The sequence below is a fragment of the Orycteropus afer genome, unplaced genomic scaffold (genome assembly GCF_000298275.1).
Source record: "Orycteropus afer afer isolate SDZICR_OR568_19922 unplaced genomic scaffold, OryAfe1.0 scaffold00088, whole genome shotgun sequence".
Taxonomy (NCBI): domain Eukaryota; kingdom Metazoa; phylum Chordata; class Mammalia; order Tubulidentata; family Orycteropodidae; genus Orycteropus; species Orycteropus afer.
Genome location: NW_006921675.1, coordinates 890,000 through 899,656, shown reverse-complemented (window position 1 = coordinate 899,656; position 9,657 = coordinate 890,000). Strand labels below are relative to the sequence as shown.

At 41.7% G+C, this 9,657-nt stretch overlaps 1 protein-coding gene across 1 annotated transcript in view; it reads right to left on the bottom strand.

Moving 5' to 3' along the window:
• Positions 1 to 225: 225 nt before the first annotated feature.
• Positions 226 to 9,657, bottom strand: part of PPP1R36 (protein phosphatase 1 regulatory subunit 36) — a 75,498-nt gene continuing 66,066 nt past the window's right edge. Inside the window, exons 9-12 of the mRNA XM_007942345.1 lie at positions 1,898 to 1,940; positions 1,176 to 1,354; positions 895 to 1,086; positions 226 to 391 (exon numbers count right to left, since the gene is read on the bottom strand). Of these exons, the coding sequence (XP_007940536.1) occupies positions 226 to 391; positions 895 to 1,086; positions 1,176 to 1,354; positions 1,898 to 1,940 (580 nt within the window). The remainder of the gene's footprint in view (positions 392 to 894; positions 1,087 to 1,175; positions 1,355 to 1,897; positions 1,941 to 9,657) is intronic.

The following is a 9,657-nucleotide window of genomic DNA, read 5'->3' as shown; positions in this document are numbered from 1 at the left end:
GAGCTTGATGTCCCCTGTGACTATGGTCCCGGACCCACAGGTCCAACTATTCATTCCCTGTGGGTAGTTGGCTGTGGTCAAGAAGTGACTACAACCTTGAATTTGAAAAATTTTAAAAGATTAATAATAATAACCACAAATATTAGACTTAAAGTGTTAAATCAAAGCAGTTTACTTCAAATACAGTGACTTAATTACAGAAATGGAGTGTATTTAGAGCATTACTTAGGAGGACAGTGTTTTCATGGTTAAGTCCATTGTGCTCTGAACCCTGGTGTTATTTCTGTCCATCACAGAACATCTCCCAGATGGTTTCATGATTTCTTCTGGTTCAAGAGGTTGAAGGGTATGGGGGTTGAACAGACTTCGAGGCTCCCCCAAGATGCCAACTCTGTGAAAATAATTATTGGTACAGCTGAAGCAATAAGGCCAAAGATCAAGGTGTTTGGTTGTATGTATGTATATGTGTACTAAATAGCTTTGCTTGTGTCTATGAGCCACCACTGTAGTCTTACATATGGGTCCAAAAACTCAGTCCACAGCAAGATTTTGTATAGGGCCTTCCCGTACTACCCAAAGATGATTCCTGCAACAGGAAATTTCGGCCTTAAAAGGTCTGTTTAGACTTTTTGGAATCTAGCATAACTTTCTAGGATTTATTTTTTAGTCTAGATGGGGATACCTAGAGATGTCTAGAGAGGAAATAAATGGAGAGGAGCAAGAGATGTCTAGAGAGGAAGCACATGGAGAGGGACGGGGGCTAGGTAGGGAGGTAAGTGTTTTCCTCTTTGTTCAGCGTTCTGACAGAGGCCTAAGTCTCATCCCCCACCCTCCCCTGCTTGAACTAGGAGGCAACGCTCAGGGCTCCTCCGCCTCTCTCCTCGGGCCACTTACACCGGCATGGCTATGGAGTCCACGTGCTCTGTGTGGCTTTGGATCTGGATTGGACGTTTGATGTCTGCATAGTGATGCTTCTTCTCAAAGATATGCTGAGCTTTTTCTCTGGGAGAAGGTAATAGAGTAGACAAGACTGGGGAGCGCATGTTAATGGCTTTTTTAATCGCAGGGCGTTTTGCCATCATTCTCCTGTGGCAGGGAGAAAGGTGACATTTAGGTTATATCATCCTGTTTTCTTGAAATGGCCTTGAGCTTAGGAGGGAGTCAAAAGGTCATACCTGAATTGCACAAAAGTCATGCGTTTCTTTTCTCCCCCTGATTCTTCCTCTTCACGCTTCCTTCGAGGAATATTGAACATATTGGTGCGAAAGAGTCTGCCTATCTCTTCTTCAATATCTGTCAAGTGTTGACGTCGGAAGACAATCCAGGCTATATATGTACAGAAAGTGAAAAAGGCCTAGAACAGAAAATAGACAAGAATCACAATCCACAGCTATGGAACGGAAAGTTCCCACCAGTCAATATAACACTGCTAAAACCAAACCAGTTGCCACTGAGTCAATTCCAACTCAAGGCAACCCCATGCGTGCAGAGTAGAACTGTGCTCCATGGGGTGTTCATGGCTGTGACCTTCAGAAGCAGACCGCCAGGCCTTTCTTTGAAGCCTCCCCTGGATGGGTTTGAACTACCAACCTTTAAGTTACTAGTCAAGTGCTTAACTGCTTGCACCACCCAGGACTTCATATGACGTTGCTAAGTAGACTCAAACCCATATGGCTCAATTTCTCAATATTCCCAGGAAGCTGTGGAAAATTATACATGTAGTCACCATTGCAGAAGGAAAATCAGACCAAATACTTAAGGGCTGGCATACAGCTTCTTAACATCCTTTTCAGAAAGGACATTTACTAAAAATAAGTGACTGACAAATGGCAACTGGCTCTTGCTGTACTTACTGTTTCGTATCAAAGAGATAAGCTCCAAAACATAAATGACTCACCTCAAAGAATTTCCAGTCTTTTTGTGTATCTGATATTTTCTCCCTACAATGTAACAAATCATAGCTGTAGTTTGAGATGGAAGTTCAATGTGTCAGTGATCTAGACAAGCTTTCATCATCCCCAAAAGGCCCCTCTGCAAGGTCACTACCCCATGATTATCTGAAGGACATAGATGCTATCAAAAGGAATTGATAATGAGTTTCAATCTTTCCTCTTCACCTTTCTAAGTCACCCAAATCAAAACCTCTAGAGTATTTGTTTAAAAGTTAATCAATTTAAATTTAGCATAAACAAGCCACAGAGGAAACATATGCTTCCAAATCCTTCTGGTGATGTAAGTATGGGCATGGTGAGAAGAGTGGAGATGGTGAAGAGGTAACACAAGGTATTGAGTAGGTATGGAAATAAAGAACTAGAGGATAAGTCTAAAATGAAGAAAAAGAAATCTTAAACAAAGGTATGGCTATGGGACACCAAAAGAAAACTGACACAGGTCTAGGCCATGCAATCAAGAAACTGAGGATAGTGTGTGTTCCTCCTTCTGACTGAGATGTGGAGACTTGAGCCTTATCTCTTAAAGGCAGCCATTTGCCCAAGAGTCTTTGCAACACAAATTCAATGTTAAGGATACTACACTGGCACGAGCACACTCAGTGAACTTGGTCTCCCCTCTCCAACAGGCCATTCTGATTGGGATTCCCAGCCTGAAGAAAGCAGGCCTGCCCTCATCCATTGTTGGTGAACATGTAAAGTGGTACATCTGCTGTAAAAAAGCTTGATGGTTCTTTAAAAGGTTAAGCAGAATTACCATATGATCCACAAGTCCAAAAGAACAGAAAGCAAGAACAGAAACCAAGACTTGTACACTAATGTTCACTACAGCACTATTCACAGTAGCCAAAAAGCCAAAATAGCCTAAATGGCCTCAACAGATGAACACATAAAAATAATGTGATACAAACACACCATGGAATACTCAGCCATAAAGAGAAATAAAGTCCTGACATATGCTACAACATGGATGAGCCTTGAAAACATGTGAGCGAAACAAGTCAGTCACAGAAGGACAAGTATTGTATGTTCTCACTTACAGGAAAGATCTAGAATAGGCAAGTATATCGAGATGAAAGTTTATCAGTTGCTACTAGACATGAGCAGGCAGAAGGGGGAAAGAAAGACATAATGCTTAAGGGACACTGTGCTTCTGTTAAAGGTGATGGTGTCATTCGTCAACAGGGAAGAGTGAGAGTTGAACAATTTGATGAACATAATTAATGTCACTGACCTGTATATGTGAAGATTGTTCAAATGTCAAATGTTTTGTTACATATATATTCACCACAATAAAAATAAATAAAACTGAAAAAAAGAAGAAAGTAGGTGTGGCCTGCGGAGGCCTTGAGAGTTGACGGAAGGGGGTGTGCACCTGCTGTCACTTGATCAGTCACTTGATCAAAAGCCAGGCACCAGGCACTCTAAGGTTTAGCTTCTGCTTTTGCTTGTGCCTTCCTTGGAGTTAACAGAATCTTAGGATTGGCCCTGGTACCAGCTCTTTGGAACTATCCTAACTCCTATCGTCTGACGAAGATGACCAAATCCCTCAGGACCTCCAGCATTCTCACAGGGACATCATGGTATGGCTGAGCCCAAACTAGCCCTCCATGTGGGGGATGAGGCTGCAGAGGTGGTCCAGCTTTTACTGGGGCTTGTCCCTCCCCACCTGCAGTCTCTCTTTATTATACCCTGGTTTCCTTGTGTGCAGGTCTTCAATAGAGAATTAAGGCAACAGTAATTACAGTGAAGGGTTACTAAGTGCTGACTATGTACCAGGTACTGTGCTAAGCCCTTTTATCATCTTATTCAGTGCTCATAACATCCCTATGATGTAGCCAGCATTATTACCCCCATTTCACCAGTTGCTGTTGAGTGGCTCTGATTCATGGCGACCCCACATGTGTCAGAGTAGAAGTGAACTCCACAGGGTTTCAGTGGCCAATTTTTCATTAGTAATTAGCTAGGCCTTTCTTTCAAGGTGTTTCTAGGTGGACTCGAACCCCTCACAGCTGAGAGCTTTAATCATTTGCACCACCTAAGCGCTCACTCCATTCCCACTATAAAAGTCAAGGAAACTGAAGTTGAGACAGGGTAAATACTTGTCCAAAAGAATATATATTTACTTCTTTAATGTCCTGTTTCATGTTGTTATTTTGTGTGTGTGTGGTAAATATATAGGTAACAAAATATCTGCCATTTCTACAATCTTTATGTGTATAATTCAGTGATATTATGTTCATCATGTTGTTCAGCCATCCCTACTAACTGTTCCCCAATTTTTCCATGCTTAACAGAAACTCAGTGTCTCCTAAGCATTGTGAAAAAAACATTTCTCTAGTTAGAGGCAGAGCCTGTCAGTTATCCACATCTGTCCTTGTGACCAGAATGGTAGGAAAACAAGCCTTTTCTTTAGAATATATGGCAGTAAAACAATTAAATGACCGCAGCCCAGCAGAAACTTTTCAAGGCAAGGATCAGCATTTCTTCTGTACCACCGGGAATCTCTACCAGACAGGAGCACTTATTTCTGCCCTTCCATTTCCTTGGTCAGCTGAAACCAGAGACCATGTAGCCCTGTAAAGCTGACGTGGAAACCAACTGTGGTAGTTAAGTTGTGTGTCAATTTGGCTGGACCTGGTTTTGAGTGATTGGGCAGCTGGATGTAGTTAATCCCCAGATGACACTGGTAATCAGCTCCATGGTGGAATCTAATGGAGCAGCTGAGTAGCTGCCTTAGGGATGTGTTCTGCTTCCAGTATATAAGCAGCAGCTTTGGCTTTGAGAAAGGTCTCTACAGCTTTTTGGCACTCTTGGACACTTTGTGTGGCCAAGTCTTCATTCAGCAGCCTGCCATGTTGTCTGCTGACCTTTGGATTGTTCCTAGACTTGAACCAGTAGCCTGCCGTGTTGTTTGACGATCTTGGGACTGTGCCATTTTATTTGTTGAGCTTGGGATTGTTAGCCTCAGCAGGCAGCAGCTACATGAGTGAAGAGATGCCTCTAGCTCCAGTGGGCTGGGAACAAGAGGCAGAGCTGAAGCCCAAGGTTGAGGGGTTTTCACCTAGCCCCTAGGACTGGCACTTTGAATTCAAGACTTCTAGCCTCCTAAACTGTAAGAGAATAAACTCCTGTTTGTTAAGACCACTCACTTGTGGTATCTTTTGTTAGAGTGGCATTAAAGAACCAAACCACCAACTGAACCACGATTCTGAAATACCAAGGCAGCCTGCATTCTGAGAGAAGGTTTAGGAGCACTTACATTAGTACAGCCTAAACTAGTACTATCTCAGCAAGATTTTCAAAGGATAGAGGAATAACACAGGAAACACACACTTTCTCTCCTTCTCTTCCTTCTTTTTAAACATGAAATGTAAAAAAAGAGAAGACAATATGAATTTCCTCCCTTTGCTCTGAAGTTGCTATAAACATTGTACTTCTTTTATCTTTTTAAGCCTAAAGCAAACTGAGGTAATCCACACCACAGAAATTAAATACAAAACATAATACATTTCCTCTTGCCTTTCTGACTTTGTAAAAAGCTTTTTTTGTACTAAGTCTTTGGAATACACTACATATTTTACACTTACAGCATATCTCAACATAGACTAGCCACATTTCATGTACTCAATAGCCCCATGTGGCAACTGACTATCATTCTAGTCAGCAAAGGTATATAAGAAGTCCTATATTCCAAATAATGAACATTAATCTAAGAGTTGATACATAAATAGACAGGCTAAATGATCAGGTATGGGTAGGCAAACGGAGATATACCAATGTCCATACATAAATCTGGCAAATGATATTTCTATGTATGTTTATGTATGTGCTATAAGAATGTCCATATATGTAATAGAGCCAACAAGGTAAGGTTATGATAACTTCTTAGCCACAGCCAAACACCCCGGGGGAGTGAATCACTGGGCTTGCAGGCTCAGGACCATGGTCACAGGGAACATCAAGCTCAATTGATATAACATACTACACTAAAGCACTGTTCTACATCCTACTTTGGTGAATAGCAACTGAGGTCTTAAAAGCTTATGAGTGGGCATCTAAGATGCAACAATTGGTCTCTCCTTGCCCAGAGCAGGGAGGAATGGGAAAATCAAAGACACATGGAAACAATTAGTCCAAGAGACTAGTGGACCATGTGAACCTCAGCCTACATGACCCTGAGATGAGAAGAACTAGATGGTGCCCGGAGGAGGTGGTGGCAGGGATACAAGTAAGGGGAAGGACCCAGGCCCCACCCCACCCCAAGCGGCAGGAAAGCCGGGGGGTGGGGATCAAGGTAAGGGGAGAGTGGAGAGGTTTCGAACAGCTAAGGGAGACAAATTTGTCTGTCAGTTTGTCCTACTGTGATGGCGTTTTACTGTGAGGCTTGAGGTTGTGCCACCGGTGTTTCAAAGCCAGCAGGGTTGAACATGGTGCACAGGTTTCAGTGTGGCTTGCAGACTCAGACAGACTAGGAAGAAGGAAGAAGCCATACATTTCTCAAAGAATTGGCCAGGGAAAACCTTATGAATAGCAGAGAAACACTGTCTGATACATTACTGTGTAACTTTATGAATAGCTTGGAAACACTGTCTGACACAGTGCAGGAGGGCAAGCCACTTAGGTCAGAAGGCTCTCAAAATACTACTGGGAAAAAGTTGCGTCACAGAGTAAAACCAACCTTACTGATATGGATAAAGTAAAGCTTTCAGGACCTCCATTTGCTGACTTGGCATGACTCAAATTGAGGAGAAACAGCTGCAAACATCCATTAATAATTGGAACATGGAATGTACGAAGTATGAATCTAAGAAAATTGGAAGTTGTAAAAAATGAAATGGAACACAAAGATTGATATCCTAGGCATTAGTGAGCTGAAAGGGACGGGCTTTGGCCATTTTGAATCAGACAACCATATGATCTACTATGCCGGGAATGACAATTTGAAGAGGAATGGCATGGCATTCATAATCACAAAGGATGTTTCAAGATCTGTCCTAAAGTACAATGCTGTCAGTGATAGGATAATATGCATACACCTATAAGGAAGACCAGTTAATACGACTGTTATTCAAATTTATGCACCAACCACCAAAGCCAAAGATGATGAAATTGAAGATTTTATCACTTTCTGCAGTCTGAAATCAAGCAAACATACGATCAAGATGTGTTAATTATCACTGGTGACTAGACTCCAAAAATTGGAAACAAAGAAGAATCACTGGTAGTTGGAAAGTTTGGCTTTGGTGACAGAAATGATGCTAGAAATCGCATGATAGAATTTTGCAAGACCAACGACTTATTCATTGTAAATACCTTTTTTCAACAACACAAATAGCAGCTATGCACGTGGACTACACCAGATGGAATACACAGGAATCAGACTGACTACATCTGTGGCAAGAGGCAATGGAAAAGCTCAATATCTTCAGCCAAAACAAGACCAGGAGCTGATTGTGGAACAGACCATCAACTGCTCATATGCAAGTTCAACTTGAAGTTAAAGACAATTAAAACAAGTGCATGAGAGCCAAAATATGACCTTGATAATCTCCCTCCTGAATTTAGAGACCATCTAAAGAACAGATTTGATGCACTGAAAACCAATGATTGAAAACCAGAAGAATTGTGGGATGACATCAAGAACATCATCCATGAAGAAAGCAAGAGGTCACTAAAAAGATGAGAAAAGAAAAAAAATACCAAAATGGATGACAGAAGAGACTCTGAAACTTGCCCTTGAGCAGAGAGTAGCTAAAGCAAAAAGAAATGACAAGATAAAAAGAGTTGAACAGAAGATTTCAAAGAGCAGCTCGAGCAAACAAAGACAATTACTATAATGAAATGTGCAAAGACTTGGAATTAGAAAACCAAAATGGAAGAACACACTTGGCATTTCTCAAGCTGAAAGAACTGAGGAAAAAAATTTAAGCCTCAAGTTGCAATATTGAAGGTTTCTATGGGCAAAATATTGAATGATGCAGGAAACATCTAAAGAAGATGGAAGGAATACACAGTCACTAGACCAAAAAGAATTGGTATATCTTCATCCATTTCAGGAGATGACATATGATCAAGAACCAATGGTATTGAAGGAAAAGTTGAAGTTGCACTGAAGGAACTGGCAAAGAGCAAGGCTCCAAGAATTGACAGAATACCCATTGAGATGTTTCAACAAATGGATGCCTCACTGGAGGCACTCACTTGACTATGCCAAGAGATTTGGAAGACAGCCACCTGGCCAACTGACTGGAAGAGATCCATATTTGTACTCATTCCAAAGAGAGGTGATACCACAGAATGTGGAAATTATTGAACAATATCATTAATATTGCACGCAAGTATGATCTTACTGAAGATAATTGAAAAACGGTTGCAGCAGTATATTGACAGAGAACTTCCAGAGGTGCAAGCTGAATTCAAAAGAGGATGTGGAATAAGGGATATCATAGCTGTTGGCAGATGGATCTTGGCTCAAGGCAAAGAATACCAGAAAGATGTTTACTTCTGTTTTATTGACTATGCAAGGCATTTGATTGTGTGAATCATAACAAATTGTGGCTAACATTGAGAAGAATGGGAATTCCAGAACACTTAGTTGTACTCATGAGGAACCTGTACATTGACCAGGACACTGTCATTTGAACAGAACAAGGGGACATTGCATGGTTTAAAATCAAGAATGGAGTGTGTAAGGATTGTATCCTTTCCCCATACTTATTCAATCTATATGCTGAGCAAATAATCCGAGAAGCTGGACTATATGAAGAACATGGCATCAGCACTGGAGGAAGGCTCATTAACAACCTGAGATACACAGATGACACAACTTTGCTTGCTCAAAGTGAGGATGACTTGAAGCACTTACTGATGAAGACTGAAGAATACAGTCTGCAGTATGGATTACATCTGAATATAAAGAAAACAAAAATCCTCACAACTGGACCTATAAGGAGCATCACGATAAATGGAGAAAAGATTGAAGTTGTCAAAGACTTAACATTGCTTCATTCTACAATTGATGCCAATGATAGCAGCAGTCAGGACATCAGATGATGTACAGCACTGGGCAAGTTGGCTGCAAAGGACCTCTTTGAAGTGCTGAGGAGCAAAGATGTCTCCTTGAGGACTAAGGTGTGCCTGACATAAGCCATGATATTTTTCAATCGCCTCATATGCATGTGAGAGCTGGACAATGAATAAGGAAGACCAAAGAAGAATTGATGCTTTTGAGTTGTGGTGCTGGCGAAGAACACCGAAAGTACCATTGACTGCTAAAAGAACTAACAGACTGCACAGAGGACTGTGCACGGTGGCTAGGGAACAAATGGAGAAGGTGAAGAGAAAGGTGGGTTGAGCTGTGAACTTTTGCCGGTCCAGAAGACGCCGCCATTTTGAAGGTTTAAAAAGCGGCTTGACTGTTTTGGATATTTAAAGAGACAGCGCTCTTGCAGATTTCTGGGGCTTAAGAGCATATTCTGCTTTCCAGCAACCCCAAGGACACTCGGGGCCTGCAAGACTGAAAAGGTACGACGTTTTTCTTGTTACTATACCCTATACCTGCTTGGTGAACGGAGGTGTGGCCAGCCCCACTCCCATCTACCTTCTGGGCCCACAGGAACTCCATCACAGTCTGTGTGCTCAGACGGAGCCTGGGTGCCCTACTCAGTAGTCCACTGACTTTTTCTTTTCTTTTTTCTTTCTTTTT